At 41.4% G+C, this 19,384-nt stretch overlaps 1 protein-coding gene across 5 annotated transcripts in view; it reads right to left on the bottom strand.

Moving 5' to 3' along the window:
• galnt13 (polypeptide N-acetylgalactosaminyltransferase 13) overlaps window positions 1–19,384 on the bottom strand; it is a 542,151-nt gene that overhangs the window by 32,246 nt on the left and 490,521 nt on the right. For all 5 annotated transcript variants that reach the window (XM_068035308.1, XM_068035305.1, XM_068035304.1 and 2 more), the window contains one exon: window positions 8,227–8,361. In XM_068035308.1, the coding sequence (XP_067891409.1) occupies window positions 8,227–8,361 (135 nt within the window). The remainder of the gene's footprint in view (window positions 1–8,226; window positions 8,362–19,384) is intronic.

A 19,384-nucleotide genomic window follows, 5' to 3' on the forward strand; every position in this document is an offset into this window, starting at 1 on the left:
TTGAAAGCAAAAGATTGTGACTATGAGCATGTTAACCAAAGGATAAATGACAGTGATTGATGGGGTACCCAAGTGGAAATGACAAACTGAAGTAGCTACATTGACCATGTATTGAGATAAGACATTTAATTCCTCAATGCTTTTCAGTATATTTGCATGGATTAATAAAATGTTAATCATTTTGAGCTAAATTTATAAAGCAGTTGGTTGACTACCAGCAATAATTTTGAGATTGTTGCTGTCAAGTCTCTGCGACTGAAGTCACTGCTGGAAGAACTGTACCTATTTGGCAAATGTAGCCTCCATCTTATAGTGCAATGGACTTTTGAAAACGGAATCATTGTGTTGACAGTTGTTCTCTGAAACGGTGAATGCAAATATTTTTCCTGTGAATTAAATTCTCATTTGCAATTCTTGCATAAGTATTTCCAGAAATCAGTTTCACTACTTACTGTCACAGAATTTTATTTTTAAATATATTTACAATGATTTGAGAGCAAATATCAACAGTGGGCAGTTGAAAAAGTTAAACCACTTCTATCCCAATAGTTATTCTAAACCAAATTTGCACTCGAAGCTTGGTGAAGACAACACACCAAGGAGGTAATCCACGAGTCAACACAAAACGTCTGTTGCATAAAGATCATTTTACTTATGGCCTGATCCTATAAACTATGATGATTAGATAGCAGTTATTCTTTTATCATTTTTGTTCTCCCAGATGAGAGAAAGGCTAAATAATGCTTTCCAGGCCTTTGCCAATGCTGCGTTATTTCTGGTTGCTAGAAGGTTTACTACAAAGACTCACCATTTGATTTTCCCCTTCTTTCCAAAAGAGGCCTGAAATGGTTCCAGGGATGAGGAACTTCAGTTATGTAGATAGATTGGAGAAGTTGGAACTGTTTTCTTTGGAGAAGTTGAGAGGAGATTTGATAGAGGTATTCAAAACCATGAGAAGTATGGACAGGGTAGATAGGGAAAAACTGTTCCCATTGTTGGAGGGATTGAGAACAAGAGGGTACAGATTTAAGGAATTGGCAAAAGAAGCAATAGCAACATGAGGAAAAAAACTTTTACACGCAGTGAGTGGTTAGGATCTGGAAAGCACTGCCGGAGAGTGTGGTGGAGGCAGAGTCAATTGAGGCATTCAAGAGGGAATTGGATTGTTATCTGAATAGGAAGAATGTGCAGGGCTATGGGGAGAAGTGCAGGACTATAGGGAGAAGGCCAGGGAGTAGCACTAGGTAAACTGCTCTTTTGGAAAGCTGGCGCAGACACGATGGGCAGAATGGCCTCCTTCTGTGCTGCAACAATCCTGTGATTCATTTGATGCCACACTCCAAATTAAAATATTCAAGTGATTTCCATTTTTAAATTCAAAGCACCAAATATACTCATCCACCCTTTCCGCTAGAAAAAAATTACAAAGAACGATTAATAAAAATAACTGGGGTCATACTATAGAAAACAAAGATATTCAAAAATGAAAATTAAACAAACTCAGTTTAAACACAACACATTTGAAATAAAATTCCTAATGTATAAATATTGACTATAGGTTGTCACAGCTCTCATTCAGGAATTCATTTTATTAAGTCAGGAGACAAACAGTAAAATACCTGGAATAGACATTCTTAACCAGAGAATTTTCAGTTTCCATAGCAACCTCAGTCCTGCAACAAATTTAGAGATTGTTTCTTGTACCTGAGCACATTTTCAATATTTATTTGGATGAATTGCTTTGTATTTATCAAAGGAAGGAATGTGAATGCTGGAGAATAGAACATTTTCCAATTCTGCCAGCCAGCGCTCAAACAAAGCATTCCCAGGCCAGATATCATTGCAAGTTGTAATATTTCCTTCACTTTATACCAACCACATACCTTAACCTCAACCTTAATACAGTATTCCCTCTTGCTACATGATTTTATTTCCTTACTTCTCATATCAGCCATCCTCTTTGCTTGAGTGGGACTCTCAATTTATTGCTAATCGCTGATAAATTGTGAAAAGTTCAGCAACATGATCTATACCATTTTGGAACCAATAAGGAGGAGATAAAATAACGTATTGTACCCACAGAGCCACATAATCCCTTTAATTAATTTTAAGATGTATTATATTGCATCACAGAGCCACTTAACTCCATGCTGAAAATTCCTTTTGACTGTCCCTTCCATAAGGAAGAATTGCTCAGTTAATACTTCATAGTTCTGCAGTGCAGGATATGTTTTAAACAGAGTTAAGACCTTTAGCGCAGGGGAGTTTTTCAACTGTGGTGCAAATCAGGTAGGCATGAGGTCAGACATCCACTGCATCTGCTCAATGTCATCAGCTGCATAATATTGATGAGCTATCGCCACTTAATGAATGCTGACAGTTGATCAGGGACAGGGATGGGCATTGCAGTGGATTCTCCATGGAGGCATGCTGGAAATCCATGCTTAAAAAAGGTGGCAATCTCAGTAGGGAGGGGGAGGGGGTATGGGCTACAGAAGAATTGGCAGCAATTACAAAAGTGCAATTATCAATTTAACCTGTATGAGCAAAAGCACTAAATTCTATGCAAGAGGACATTCCATTATTGGAATGTTGCATCAACACCATTTCAGCATTCCATTTACAATATATATTATTTTTGCTAAAACTACTGAAAATACTGTGCATGAAAGAAAAACTTACCTGTTGCACAGTCATTGGCCTGAAATTTGAAGATGATGTTTTCCAATGATTTAATTTAAATAAGACAATTAACAAAATTTCAGCATGGAATTGTGAAATTAACTCCCGTTTACCAATATTTTACTGGAGAGCAACTCAGGAGATCAACATGTATAACTAGCCCCATCTGGTGGTGGAATAGAATACTTTTCCTGTTTGATTTCGGACTGTAATTCATTCCTAATTAATGTTGGAAATAACTTCAATGACAGCATCAGTATGCTTGTTATGTGGTCAGCTAATTAATTTTAACTTTGTAGGTAACACAGAAACCAAAACAATCTTAGAAAAATAGACTCAAACATGCAGTTTGCAAATAGATGGATCAGTAAGTTTTTTGTAACTGCATATTTACAGCATTTAAAACACAGACATAGCACCTGTGCTGTGGCTCATGAAAAGAGGATATGCACTGGCACTGCATGAGGAGATTTTGATTAGGCTGGTGTATGTAAAAGTTTGCAATGGGAGCACAGGTACTGTCGGAACAGTTGGGGTAGGAGTTTGGAGTATTTAAGATAACTGAGGGAAAACATTGAGGTGTGGGAGCTTTACTGATTAGATGTAGACTTGTAAATACTGGATCGTTTGTTACATAGCTTACAGCAAGTCCTGTCCTCACCTGATCTTTGTGTCTACCTTATTTTGTTTTCATGGTCTCTCTGCACCTCTATCTCTTTCTGCCCTAACTCCTTGTTTTTCTTATCCATCTGAGTTCTGCAATGTCACCAATATCCCCGACCCCAATCTCCCTCTCCTTGTCCCCGATTCCCCTCTCCCTTTTCTCACAATCTTTCTCTTTGTCATCCTGCTCTCTCCCTATTCTATCTCTCTCTTCCCCTGCATAATACTGTTTCGCCATTCCTTGGTGAGGTATGGCAGTTGGCAAGAGGGCTGACAATGTTACATTGTCAAAAATTTAAATTTCAAAATATTAGGATGTTGGAGTAAAGGGAAGTTGAAAATAGGTACATTTTAAAATGTTAAATTTGACTATGTTAGATATACTTTAGATACCAGTCGATCTCCCAAGGCATTGCACAAAAGGCGTCATGGCTAAGGTCACTTTTCGGATCGATCAGGGTTACAGGGCAGGGAGATAACTGAACCAAGGTGGGGATAGGTGAGAGGAAGCAAACAGGAGGGGGGAGGTGGAGAAGTTGGAGACAGAAGATTGGGAGGGAAGCACTGAATATGGAGTGGGTTGATAGGAAAGGAGAGGAGAGAGGAGGGGAAGGAAGGAGGAAAGAGTGAGTTTTGGAAATGGTGACTGGATGCAGTGGAGGGAGAGGAGGGCAGAGAGGAGATGAGGATGGGGCTGGTGAGTGGGGATGGGGTGAGGAGAGAGAGGAAAGAAGGGGAAGGGGGGGAAAGAAGCAGAGAATTAGATAAGATGCAGAAGGAAGAGGGGCTTGGGGGGGAGCTGGGACAGAGCACAGGACTTGAGAGGAAGAAGCGGAGAGACAGGTGAGGTAACAACAAGGATTTGGAGGAGAAAGAGGAAATAGAATGGGGGGAAAAGAGGGGAGGGGAGATCAGATCAGGCAGAGGAAGCGGAAAAGGAAGGGGAGAGTGTGGTATGAGGGAGAAATAAGTTGGGGGAATTTTACCAGGCCCTTGGTGGAAGGGAGTGAACAAAATCGTAAAAAATGCATCATGCTGGTGCTCCAATGTATTCCCACCTCCTCCCACTTTTCCTAGAGGTTGCTTCTGTGCAGTGACGGCAACCCGCCCAGTAACGACGGGAAGCCAATTAAGCTTGTTAAATGGGCAATTAGCAACAAATTTCCAAGGGCAATACAATTTTGATAGCGTCACATGGGCCCCACACTGTCAGAGCCTTGGCTACCCCAGGGAGGAGGCTGCACTTTGGGAGGCTGGAGTGGCTTGAAAATAAGATGCAATCTGACCATTTAATGATACAAACAGCAAGCCAAAGGGCATTGGCAGGCAGAGGCTTGCCATTGCAAGAGCAGCTGCCTGAGCCTGCTTCATAGATAGTGATTGGGGTGCAGAGATGGCTGCCAGTTTCCTCAGCCTTTTCTCGCAGCCATTTTGCTCCACTGTCCTTTGAGTACTTTGTCTCAGCAGCAAACTCCAGCCACTGAAGACTGCCGATATGCTTACTGACTCTTCCTTCTCCTTAATCAGCCCGCCGTCCCTAATTGGACGGCAAACCGTTAGGGGGCCTACTAATTAATCGCCTTCTGGAAAATTGACCTGGATGGCATGCTGCTCTGACAGCCAGGTTTTGGAGTCACCAATGGTCCCAATGGATGGAAATTCAACCCAAGGTCAACAGTTGCATTTGTGGAGGGGAGGGCAGGGGTGGGGGTGTAAGGAAATGGGTTCTAGCAGGTGATTTAGTTTCAATGAGAAAATGTTGTTCAGTCGGGGAGGGCTTACTAGATTGCAATTTTTGGACTGAACCTGTAAATCCCATACATTTTATAGAATTCCAGGATAAAGCAGAAGACAGCCAGGAAAATATTGCCGATTGTCACTAAATGGTAGGGTGTAGAAACTACATATAGGAGTTGTGGGGAGCTGTAGTAGGGTTTGTGAGTTGTTAGTTTTGGAGCATGGTCCTGGAGTTTGGGAGCAGGAGGTGTGGGATATGGGACCATGGGGAAGGGAACACAACGGGTCTGAGAGAAAGGCAGTGGGGTGGGGGGGGGTGGAAGAAGAGAAAGAAAAGGGATGTTATGGGATGTGGGATCATGATGATGGTTGGTTGTGGTGCTTGTGGGTGGTTGGAATAGGTACTAAGGAATGGTAGGGTGTGGGTTAGTGTTGGGCTATGGTACCACTGGGAAGGAATGCTGAATGACACTAGTGGGAGGGTGGACTTGAGGTGTAGAAGCATCAAGATAAGAGTGATGATATGTAAGAGTATTGAGGAAGGGGTTTGCTGGGTGTGGGATTACTAGGAGGGGATGGCTGACTGGTTTAAGATGGGTCGGCAAAATGGGGAAAGACATGGGTACTCAGTGCGGGAGCGTTGACAACAAAGTTATTGGGGTTTTCAGCAGATAGAATGGTTGCAAACTCCACCAGAGGCCAGATCCACTAGGTCCTGGACCAATGTGGCCTTGTTTCTGGTCCAACGAATGCCATATTTTTCAGCATCAGGAGAAACTTGGGCATCATAGATGAGCTCCTAATGTGGCCGGCACCGCCAGGCACATGCAACTAGCGTGAGCTATTAATAACCCTGCATCTTCTGGGGGTCAATGATGGAGATTATTGGTTGGTCTGATACTAGTGTAACTACTAGGATTGTGTCCCTGAGCAACTTTAGGCCCAATAAGAAATAAATGGCCTGTGTCATTGCCATGGCCTGTATGATGCATTTTCTTTTATATTTACAAGGGTGACGAAATTGGATGGATACTTCAGAGGCTTGAGGCTCCCTGCCCATGTGCCATTTAGAGGCTTGAGGCTCCCTGCCCATGTGCCATTTAGAGACCAGAATCTCCAACCACATTATGACAACTGATAGAGTAAAATTGGGAAATGTTGACACAGTATAGCAATTTACAATGGGAAATATTGTAAGAATAGCTTGACCAAAAATCACACGCAACAACAGAATATTAAAAGTTATATAACAGCATGGATTGAGATATGGTTCAAGTATTAAAATTAGACAAGGAGTAAATAAATGTTTTTCAGTCTGGCAGAATGTGGGTATTGGTGTGTCTCAGGTACGTGTGTGTTGGGACGACTTTTATTTTCCATTAATGTAAATGATTTGGACAGAGGCATAAGAGGATTGATATTGATGTTCGTTGATGATTTACAAGAATTATACCAGAACTCAGAGGTTACAACTATCAGAATAGACTCAACAAGCTGGGGCTCCAGTCCCTTTTAACATAAAAAGGAAGTTGAGAGATAGTAGACGTCCTTAAAATTATGAAGGGTATATTATAGGGTAGGCTAGGAGACGATATTTTCACTTGGAGAGTCCATAACTATGAATTATAAACATAACAGTCACTAACAAATCCAATAAAGAATTCAGGAGAAACTTCTTTACCTAGAGAGAGGCGAATAGTATAGTTGCATTTAAGGCGAGCCTAGGTAAGTACATGAGACAGAAAAGAATAGAATGATGTACTGATAGGATTAGATGAAATAGGGTGAGAAGTGCCTTGTCTGGAGTATAAAAACTGGCATAGTTCAGGAGGGCTGAATGGCCTTTTTCTATGCGACTTCAAATTAGGGAACATGGCAATTGAAGTAGAATGCAGAAGATTTAAGGAGGGCAGTGACAGGTTAGTTGAGAGGGTGCATAGCTGGCAGACGTGTTCAGTATGGTGAAAGATGAAGTAATACATTCAGAACAACAAGAATGCTGAAAGGAAGTATAACAAACTGAGTCTTAAGAAAAGTGGAGGGACAGAGAGTTAAAAGTGTTTAAAAGGTGGCAGTGACAATAGAAAAGACCATAAAATGACAAATAGATTAATGACTTTTGGGTAGGCAGTTATTGAGTAAAAAAATTAAGTGGTCATGTTGAATTGGAAAAGGTCACAGTTCAAGTATTGCAGTTCTAGGAATTCCATCATTGATCAGATACTTAGAACCATGGAAAGGGTAAAATGATGATTCACAAGAAAATAAAAGGTATAGTCATGAAGAAAACCGGGGCTTTTTCAGGTGAATGGGAGAAGTCAACAGATCATCTGATGGATATTTTCGAGGTAGGTGTTTTTGAGAGAGAGTGTAAACAATCAAACATAGTTTCCATTGTTGACAAATTGGTATCAAGGGGCTGTAGACCCAGAATTATTACAAGAAGTGAGAATTTAGAAGAAATGTGTTCTCCTTCAGAAGATTGTTAACATATGGAATGCTTTACAACAATTGACTATTGAGGTAGAGACATTAACAATCTGAAATTGGAATTGGATAAATATTTGAAATAAAATATTTAAAAATATATATGGAAATGGACTTAGAGTTCCATCTGAAAACCTAGCACTGGACAGAATGACCTCCTTCTGTGCTAGAACGATATGGTATAAAATCATCTGTATAAAGTATCAGATTTGGAGTGCCTGTATTGTCAAATGGTGCATTCTTGAATTTTGAGCAGTTCATTTTTTCACTGTACATGAGCTTAAGCACTTTTACCAAGATTAAGGAAACCTAATTTTATAGTACATTGCTAGTGGAAAATACCGTGGTTAAGCTTATAGAATGTAATGAATAACTGTCAGGGTTTAAAGCAACATTTTTATCTCCGTTGCTGTATAGAATACTTTCCTGAAAAAGTATTGGTTTGAAATCCAATAAAAATTAATTTTTATACCACTTAAATGCAGGTTAAAAAATGTAGTGAGGTGCATGCTTTGTATCCCTCTGAGGAAGAAATTTCCCTCTATGTACTATTTGTGTCACTAATGTTTAAACATCCTCCTAATGCATGAAGATAATGATAAATATGGGACTCTAAACCTACTTTATAAATCATGACTAAGTGAGAAACAAACATACCTGTACATCGTATTCCCATAGTTGGTTCCCCCTCATGTGATGACACTTCAACATGACAACTGGACCATTTAGCCTAGACACATCCAGACATAGATCATCTGTCCTGATCTCTTTATCTGCTGTGTAGGAGAATACCTGGAGGGAGGAGAAAAAAAATGACAAAATTTCTGCTTTACACCAAGAAATCCCTGCAGCTATTACTATCAATTGATAGTCTTAAAACTTTAGGTGTTTATTTTTATTAGTGATGGATATTACATTCCCCCTGTAAAAAAAATGCTATAAAACAGGCTTCAAAGCACTGTAGAGATTCAATTAAAAAAATAGTTTGATTGATCTCCCATAGTGAATTTAAGGGAAAATAGGTATTTTAGAGAAATTGAAGGATATCTTTATATAAACAATTCATCCTACTTGTACACATAAATATATCAAAATAGTCAGGACTGTCTCTGGAAGGATGCTTGAAATGTGTTTTCCTCATTGTGTTCTATTCAGTTTCGAACCACTAGGGGAGATATTAGTCCTCACTGCACCCATTTTCTGAGCATAAAATTTCTGGAGACAATGACCCGTGCCCAAAGTCGTCCAAAAGTCATCCAACCCCATGTTGGGTGGGGGAATTTTTTCAGGAATCATTTACACATGGAAGGGGTCTGGGAGACCAATGCATGTTTAAGGAACTCTTTGCTAAATGGACAACACTCAGCAAGACCTGCTCTGCATAGGAACCTCAGTGATCACTGCAGTTAAGCATCAGCAGCAAACAAAGAAAAAAATAGTATACTTTTTTTAAAGCTTAACGTGGAGCTGGAAGGAGCAGGAGTGGATCAGCATCCTTATTCCAGCTCCTTGTTCCTATTTTAAATAATTAAAATTTTTGAATCAGTAAATAAATTGCTTACAGTAATCATTGGCATGTTCTATCAAAAACCTGAAATATGTACATTTTTGCCTATTGGCAAATGGTAGGCCTGATTGTCTTGAAACTGCAAACATGCATCATGAAGCAGTTTGGTTCATAAGTAGAAAACCTCTTGCTCATCCTAATAACTATAACTTTTTAGAATTTTATTATATCGTGTGTTCTGTGCATTTTATATCAATTTATAAGACTGGAAAGGTGACCGGAGTGTCCTTGTACACGAGTCAAAGTTAACATGCAAATACAGCAAGCAATTAGGAAAGCAAATGATGTTACAAAGGGACTGGAGTATAATAGTAAAGAAGTCTTATTACAATTATATAGGGCCTTGGTGAGACCACACCTGGAGCACTGTGTATAGTTTTAGTCTCCCTACCCAAGGTAGGATATACTTGCCTTCAAGGGTGTACAATGAAGGCTCACTAGACTGATTCTTGGGGTGAGAGATAATCCTATAAAAGGAGTTATTGAGTAGACTAAGCTTATATTCGCTATAATTGAGAAGGATGAGAGGCAATCTAACTGATATATAAAATTCTCAAGGGGCTGGACAGGGCAGATGTTGGGAGGACGTTTCTCTGGCTGGAGAGTTTAGAACCAGGGTTCACAGTTTCTGTGGAAGGGGTCAGCCATTTAGACTAAGATGAGAAGAACATTTTTTCACTCAAAGGAGTATGAATCTTTGGAATTCTCTACCCCACAGATCTGTGGATGCTCAAATCGTTGAGTATATTCAAGACAGAGAGATCAATAGATTTATGGGTACGAAGGGAATTAAGAAATTGTGTGGAAGGTGGAGTTGAGGTAGAAGATCAGCCATGATCTTATTTAATGGTGGAATAAGCTTGAATAGCCTACTCCTATTTCATATGTTCTTAAATACAATGTAACTATTATTGGGAACTAAATATCCCAGTCGATATGATCTTTAGAAAGCACAGGGAAATTGGGGAATTAGTAATAGCAGCAATATTGATATAAAAGACATTTACAGCAGCAAGAAATATTTCAGTAAGGGTGATCCGGCAGTGGAACTATCATGGGTAGAGTTAAGGAATAACGATGGATGCCAGACTCCAGTAGGAACTGTTTACAGACCTCTTAAAACAATATGTGATTTGGAATTGACAATGGAACAGATAAGACTGGATTTAATGAGCAGTAACGAACCAGAATTAGCTAAAAATCTGACAGTAAGGGAGCATCTTGCAAATAGTGACCATATGATTGAACTTGATATTCTTCTTCTTTGGCCTCCTTGTCTCGAGAGACAATGGGTAAGCACCTAGAGGTAGTCAGTGGTTTGTGGAGCAGCGCCTCGAGTGGCTATAAAGGCCAGAGTGACAGACTCTCCCACAGGCGCTGCAGATAAAATTGGTTGTCAGGGCTGTTACACAGTTGGCTCTCTCCTTGCACTTCTGTCTTTTTTCCTGCCAACTGCTAGGTCTCTTCGACTCGCCACTCTTTAGCCCCGCCTTTATGGCTGTCCGCCAGCTCTGGTGATCACTGGCAACTGACTCCCACGACTTGTGATCAATATCACAGGACTTCATGTCGCATTTGCAGATGTTTTTAAAGCGGAGACATGGACGCCAGTGGGTCTGATACCAGTGACGAGCTCGCTGTACAATGCGTGCTTAGGGATCCTGTCATCTTCCATGCGGCTCACATGGCCAAGCCATCTCAAGCGCCGCTGGCTCAGTAGGGTTTATATGCTGGGGATGTTGGCCGCCCCGAGGATTTCTGCGTTGGAGATACAGTCCTGCCACCTGATGCCAAGGATTCTCCAGAGGCGGCGAAGATGGAATGAGTTGAAACGTCGCTCTTGGCTGACATACGTTGTCCAGGCCTCGCTGCCGTAGAGCAAGGTACTGAGGACACAGGCTTGAAACACTCGGACTTTTGTGTTCTGTGTCAGTGCGCCATTTTCCCACACTCTCTTGGCCAGTCTGGACATAGCAGCGCATGCCTTTCCCATGCACTTGTTGATTTCTGCATCGAGAGACAGGTTACTGGTGATAGTTGAGCCTAGGTAGGTGAACTCTTGAACCACTTCCAGAGCGTGATCGCCGATATTGATGGATGGAGCATTTCTGATGTCCTGTCCCATGATGTTCGTTTTCTTGAGGCTGATGGTTAGGTCAAATTTGTTGCACGCAGCCGCAATCCTGTCGATGAGTCTCTGCAGACACTCTTCTGTGTGGGATGTTAGTGCAGCAAAGAGGAGTTCCCTGATGAGGACCTTCCGTACTTTGGTTTTCGCTCTAAGACGGGCAAGGTTGAACAACCTGCCATCTGATCTTGTGTGGAGGAAAATTCCTTATACTGATCCTTGATATTAGGCTTGAATATAGAGGGCTGGATTTTTAAACACTACTGAGAGTGGGGACAGCAGTGAGCGCGATTTGAAGATTGTGTTCTCAGATCGGCATTGGGACCCTTTATGATCCCTGTGGAGACCAACAAACGAAAAGAATCAAATTCACCAATTGCCCACAATTTAGGAAAGCAAAACAAACAAGATTTAACTTTTATATATTTTACTTTAACACTCAAACCAAAATAAATTAATTAAACATGAAGCAGACAGATCATGGTACATTCACCTTAACTATCAGGTACAACAAAGATGGATCACAGTTTCACTGAGTAATTCATCCAGCATATGTGGCAACAAATACATTTACACAGTTCTTCACAACTCAAGTTCCTCAGGTAGATTTTCAGCTCCTTTCTTCAAGGAGTTAGCCGCTGTCCTTCTTCCGACAGCAGTCCCCTCAACTCAAATTCCACTGGTATGGCCGTCACCACAAGGCACACTTCACCAGAACCTCCTCATCTCTGCTCACAGGCTTGATGGCATGGATTTACCAGTCTTCCCTTCATCCGAGTCATTCAGCGACAACCTGTGCACTGTATGGCCGGGTCTGGTTAGTTGACTACTTTAAGTAACAGAAACAGCTCCTGAATTCAGTCTTCACTTTCTTCTGCTTGCCAGTGCTCCATTCCTGCCTAGTCTGGAGAGAACACTCTCTCCTTTAATCTGGATCTAACCACTGCCAGTTTCCACCGGAAACCTGAAGCTATTTTTCCAGCTTCTGTTTCAGTTCTAGTTTCCATCTCAGTCAGGGTCTAAAAAAGAACAAGCTTTGCAATCACAGATTCCATCACAGTCCTGCCACCCCCAGAACATGATGACATTTTCAAAGTGCTGCTGGCAGGGAGGGAATGGGTTGGGCGCTCACCTCTAATTAATTGCCTGTTGATCTCATGGAAGAGCTCATTAACAGGCTTGTCAGGATCAGGAAGCTATTTTTAAATGCTGGTAACAGAGAAAACGCCATGGGAGGAACACGGCAGCATTGTCAACATTCTGGAGGGAGATGAGGGCAATGGAAATTAAAACAGTGACAGCAAATGAAGCTCAGGTGCCTCAGATGTATCCCACTGAAGATACTGTTGCAAATGAAGGAGTTAAATGTTACATTGGAGAGTGACATGAGACAGGATATGGAAGTGAGCCCACTGAATGCCTGATGAGCATTAAAGGCTCAGTTAATGGAGGTCAGATGGGAACAGGTGACTCTGACATTGGACAGAGAAGCCAGCATGAACTGTAGCATATATACCCTCCAGGGGAGCAGGAGGCCAGAGTAGCACAATGGGGGGCTGCAAGGGGAAGCAGGCTCTACCCAAGATATCGGGTGCACAGCCCAAGAGTCAGCTATCTGCAGATGACAGAGCGCCAGTGCAGTAGGAGACTGTGTCTATCCAGGGGGATGGTCTCGGTCCTGTGAGCTCTGATCCACAATGACCTGAGGCCTCATGACCCCCAAGGCAGTGCCCTACTTGCAGCCGTCAAGGCCTTGGGTGCTCTAAACTTCTATGTAACCAGGTCGTTCCAGGGATCGGCTGTGGAACTAGGTGGTATCTCATTAAGCCATCAGGCAGGTCACTGATGCCCTTTTCAGGAGGGCGGGGACCACAACTACTTTGAAACAGATGGGCCTACACTGGCACAGAGGGCATTAGGTTTTGACGCCATTGATGGAGTCCTTCAGGTGCAGGGCATCATTGATTGTAACCATGTGGCATCCACTCCCTCAATGTCCAAATGGTCTGCAACTACAACAAGGGCTTTCTCCATGTTTGCACTCACTTTCCTGGCAGCTGCCATGACACCTTCATCTGCCACCAGTCCAGGCTGCCTCAGATCTTCACTCCAACCCCCAAAGTGCATGGATGGCTCCAAGGGGACAAGAAAAGAGGTACAGTGAAATTAAGGAACTACAGGCCAGTTAGCCCAACAGTCATTGGGAAGATGCTGGAAATTATTAAAAACGTCTTAACATTGCACTTGAAAAGCATAGTATGATTAGAACAAGTCAGCATGGTTTTACTAAAGGGAGATCCTATTTGACAAATTTATTGGAGCTTTTTGAAAATGTACCTAGTAGGGTAGATAAAGGGGAACCAGTAAATGTAGTATACCCGGATTTTCAAAAGGCATTCAATAAGGTGCCACACAAAGATTAATAGGCAAGATAAGGGCTCATGGAGTTGGGGGTAATATATTAGCGTGACGAGAGGATTGGTTAACAGACAGGAAGCAGAGAGTAGAGATAAATCAGCAGTTTCAAGTTGGCAAGCAGTGAATAGTGGGGTGCACAAGGATCAGTGCTGGGGCCTCAGCTATTTACACTCTATATTAATGATTTGCACAAAGAGACAGAGAGTAATGTATCGAAGTTTGCTGATGATACGAAGCTTGGTGGAAAGATAAGCTGCGAGGAGGATGTAGAGAGGCTGCAAAGAGATAAAGACAGGTTAAATGAGTGGGCAACAAGATGGCAAATGGAGTATAATGTAGGGAAGTGTGAAGTTGTTTATTTTGGTCGTAAAATTAGAAAAGCAAAATTTTTTTTTAAAAAGTTGTGAAACTGTTAAGTGTTAATGTTCAGAGACACCTGGAGGTACTCGCTAGGCATCCAGCTCCCCTGTGACATTTCACTTCTCTCTGGTGCTGTGGAACATATTTCTCCCTCAGGACAACCAACAGCCTCAGTGATGGCTGCCATGAAAGTCTACATGAACTTGACATGACAAACTGCCATTTTCAATCCCACTGGCTCGAAGAGGATAGGAAACCACATCTCCATACCAGTCAAGGGCTTTCCCACTTCAAAATTGCAATCTTCATCAGCTTCTTAGAGGAGGCAGCTTTCAGACCAAAAACTAGATCAGGCTCCTGTTTCCCGCCTCCACTTTGAAAATCCGAACCACAGAGTCTCAAACTAAGATTTTAAAATTAACTAAGGCAAATTTTGAAGGGATCAGAAATAAATTGACAGCAGTAAACTGAGCTGTTAATGGGGAAACCTGCAGGGTGGAAAGTATTCAAAGAAATATTTGGCAGGATACAAAACCAGTACATACCCCCAAAAAAGCAAAAGCTCCATTTCTGTAGTGAAGCAACCATGGTTATCAAATAAGGGAAGAAATTATATCAAGCTAAAAGAAAAGGAATACACAAATGCAAGGTTAAGTGGAAATTTCGTAGTTTGGGAGAACTATAAAAAACAACAAATAGATACAAGGAAAACAATAAGAGGTGCAAAAAAATGGTAATAAAGAAAACAATGGGACTTTGTGTAGATAAAGCTCTGGGACATGATGGTTTCCTCCCCAGTGTATTAAAACAAATGTCAGGAAATTGCAAATTAGTAGGTCATAATTTTCCAAATCTTAAGATTACAGAATTGTGCTTTTGGATTAGACAATTGTCAATGTCACCCCACTATTTAAGAAGTGAATGAGGGAGAAACCGGGGCATGATTTTCCTGTGGACTTTGTGACGCTGCCGTCGTGCTAATATGGAGGTCAGACGTCCGCAGTGTGTGGTGAACAGTCACTCACCTGTGATTTTCCCCAAGCTGGCCAATTAATGGCAAAGGGTGCGCTTGTTGTCCTATAAAGGACGGCGAGTGGGCTCTCAACTGTAAAATAAAAAGGGCCTTTGTAGCCAGGCCACCACTGTAGGGTGAAGCAGGACAGGGATGGTGCAGGGCCTCTAAGCCTGCCTCCAGGCAGCTGCAGGGACCTGGAGGCCGACTGGAAAATCCCGGTCAGCCTCTAACAGGCCTCAATAGCCCTTAAGCAGCTCAATTGGCTACCCAACACGTGTGGGCAGATAGCTCTGCTGCCCGCCCTCTATCCTCCCTCTGGGAAAATAGCCCAGTGGCGGGATGGAGCTGGGGAATTGGCATGCCAGTCTCAGTTCCTGCCCCCAGCAGGGGTTCAAAATCCAGCCTCAGCTAACGACAGTTTTTAAAGGGTAAAACGATTGAATTTGTCAGTTGAGTTTCTTTTGCATGGTTTTCTTTGCAGATCTCTCAAACAATAGATAAGACAAATACTTCTCAAAAATAAATATTCATCTGATCCCTATAGTCTTTCTTGGGGTTTTCCAACAGAGCCACATTTTGCTCCCATACATGTTTCATTAGGTCAGAATTGCAATCAATATATCAAAAAGATCCTTACACCCATAAAATCCTTTGAAATACAGTCAGGTCAATCTGTAAGAGAGAGGCTATCGCCACACACTACTCAAAACATTCACCACTTACAAAATACCACAGACCACCGAGAAGGCATTGCATGCAGCAGACAGATTAGAAAATAACAGGTGTGTGGCCTGCAAGTTATTTGTCCATTGATTTCAACTTGAAAGAAGATTGCAACCTGCTGTGTTTGATAAGAAATGCAAATAGAAACCACATGTAAAGTTACTGAAGCATTCTGATGACACCCAGTTCAAAGCAAGCTGACTCACTGATTACACTAAGTGAATGTAATCTGTTTTCATGACCATGCAATCAAAGTATTCGCATGTTGAGGATTATTTGGTTTGCCAAAGTTTGTATTGCTATCCCAATGTGCTGGCTAAATGAATGACAAACTTCCAATTTGTACATGAAACTTTTAAGAAGGCATATTTTAATCTAAAAATGTTGTAAATAAAAGAATAAACCATGTGCAAAATACTCAATTTTTATAACAGTATGTATTTAGAAGTATTATGTTGCCTACAAAGTAGCACATATTCTTATTCTCTATTTCACCTTAACTCCAAAAATGCATGAAAATTAATATGCAACGTGATAATTAAAAAATGGAATAAACAGGTTATGAAAGAAAATGCCAGATTACTGAAATCTTCTAATACTGTCATTCTTCAAAGGGAAGTTTGTTATATAAAAGAGACTCAAAGGTTTTTGTTTGAGTCAGCAAGCTGCCTAATATGAATCTGCACTATATTATACATAAGAATCTGTAAATCAAGTATTGCTGAAATTAGAGACATTTTGTCAAAACTTTTTGTCTTGCACTCATCAGGACAATTTGCAAGAATACCAATGTAAGGGAAAGCAACAAATTTATACTATATGAGAAGAGAGTGCTGATTGGTAGAGGCGTTGCCATGGAGAATGCACCAGTTTATGGTGACTGACAGTTAACTGCCAAGTTTTGTTTGAAATTTAAACCAGGCAGCTTGACTCTTATCAGTCAAGGTATTGGCCTGAGGAATGAACCAGCGAATGGCTGTCATTTATTTTGTTTAGTTGAAACAGGTGCAATGCGTGTACATGTTCTTTCTGTCTGCAAAGAACAAGGCCCTGTGTATTAATATATGTAGCTTCCAGTACGCGCAAATGCACCACACTGCGAGCCCTACTGACAATCTTAAATTGGTTGTCGGCATAATTCTTAGCACATTGAAGATTATTTAGCAAATGTTGGCCAATCGCGGAATCACATCTAATATTGGACACTGTGTTTTCAGTTTTGCAAGTATGGGCTGGTTGGGTACGGCCTGTACCTTGCCCATTGTGAACAATGGAAGGGACATGTCGTTTGATATGATCCATGAGTTTTTGGGACGTATGGCCGATATGCAGTAGCAACACGTGTGGTGATCGCCACTAACAGGATGCTGCCGTCAAGCCAAGAAGACTTTCTGCCTATCACATGAATGAGTAATGTAATATATGAATTTCAATGCCAGTGTGATGCTAGGTATATAGGCTGTATGTCCCAAAGACTTGTGGATTGTATCAAACAACATGTCCCTTCTGCCGTTCGCAACGGGCAAGGTACAGGCCGTACCCAGCCAGCCTGTGCTTGCAAAACTCAAAACAGTGTTCAACATTAGATGTGATTCTGCGATTGGGCAACATTTGCTTAATAATCCTCAGTGTGCTGACAATTACGCTGACAACCAAATTATGATTGTCGGTCAAGCTCGCGGTGTGGCGCATTTGTGCGTGCTGCAAGCTACATATATTAATACACAGGGCCCTGTTCTTTGCAGACAGAAAGAACATGTACACACATTGCGCCTCTTTCAGCTAAAAAAATGTGACAGCTATTCACTGGTTCATTCCTCAGGGCAATGCCTTGACCAGAGTCAAGCTGCCTGGTTTAAATTTCAAACAAAGCCTAGCAGTTAACTGTCAGTCACCATAAACTGGTACATTCGCCATGGCAACTCCTCTACCATTAGAGTCCACTTGCCAACCAATCAGCATTTTCTTTTCATACAGTATAAATGTTGCCTTCCCTTAGATTGGTATTCTTACAAATTGTACTGATGAGTGCAAGAAGAAAAGCTTCGACAAAATGTCTCTATTTTCAGCAATACTCAAGTTCTGTATTACCAAACAACAATCTGTAAATCAAACCAAACTATTGAGAAAATCACATATGTCAACTCTGTTCACCGCTTCCAATTACATCCCACTTACTCTAGAGAATATATTTGCAGTTTAGAGGGCCCAGACATGGGTCGATATTTAAATTGGGGGGGGGGGGTCACTGCCCACAGCTATACACCTTATCAGCACAGAGCATTGATAAACTTTCTTCTGCTTTCCAGCTAGCAGCACCTTCACTCTTAAGGTTAGCAGCCAAATGCCAAACAGCCAAATGTTAACAGCCAAATGAAAACAATCTCAGTCTCCAGTGAGAGGTCTGACCTCTCGTTTGCAGTGATAAGCTAGGCTGGCTGCTCAAGCTTCAAAAAGGACCCAAAAGTACAAAGGGGCTACTTGGCTTACCTATCAGATGATCAATTCTGTCACAAAAAGTTAATTCAGTTCCACTCTCCCATCATCAAATACATTATTTCAGAGCCAGCCGAAAAGAGACCCACTTGTCGTTCTCCACAAGACCAGTAATAATGATCAAACAACTTGCAAGTTTGGATGTGGCCTTCATTCAATGGACAGCAGTTACCAGGAACTCCTCCCAAGTGGCATAATGCACAGCAAATCTCACCATAAAATATGTGACTGCATTGTCACCATCCTCCTACACTACACCCTATCAAATGGTAGCTCCAACAGCCGATGGGCTTAGGTGCAATTTCTTCTATGCAACTCAATCATGGTAAGCACTAAACTGTGGATATATCAGCATAGTCGCACATCCAGCTTCCAGCAGCTGTCGTTTCAGCCTCAGGGTGTCCCTATCAGCTATATCGCAAACATCTATTTTCAGCATGGTAGAAATTATGAACCCACTGCAAAGTTAAATTAGTTAATATGGTTCATTTCTTGTTTTATGAAGGTTCTACTGTATTCTACAGTACCTTTTACGTAGGTTTATACTTTATTTTTCAAAGTCAGTTGTTTGAGGATCATAATATAGCAGTTCCTATTAATAAACATAGCCTGCTACAAATCCATATATGGGAATAAACAGGATTGAGATTGAAAAGTCAAAGGTGGCTACAAATAATGGTACACATCCAGGTCTTCACAACATTAGGTCACACTACATTGTCAGCTGCAGTCCATCATCACAGTGCATCTGTTCTGTGCACTTGTCCTTAACACCCAAGCCTCCCACACCACTGTAGAAATCTTCTGCTATCCAATATAATCAGCTTTCATTTTGCCAAATACTTACACATCTCAGAAATTTTACATTTCAATAAAGACTGAAAATCTTTTGGAGTTCCTACAACCTTTGCCCTGGGGTATCTTTGTGGTGGAATGATTGGCGAGAACTGGCACACCAGCTACCTCCATGACAAGAATTGGGATCAGCTGGGGTCCTGGCATGGATTACAGCCTGGACCCCTGAAGATTGAAGAGGTAGAATTTAATATAAAATAATTATCAGCTTTATTACAAAGGGAACCATGGGACCAGAAATTCATCTTTTGTG

Source organism: Heterodontus francisci, chromosome 7, assembly GCF_036365525.1.
Source record: "Heterodontus francisci isolate sHetFra1 chromosome 7, sHetFra1.hap1, whole genome shotgun sequence".
NCBI lineage: Eukaryota > Metazoa > Chordata > Chondrichthyes > Heterodontiformes > Heterodontidae > Heterodontus > Heterodontus francisci.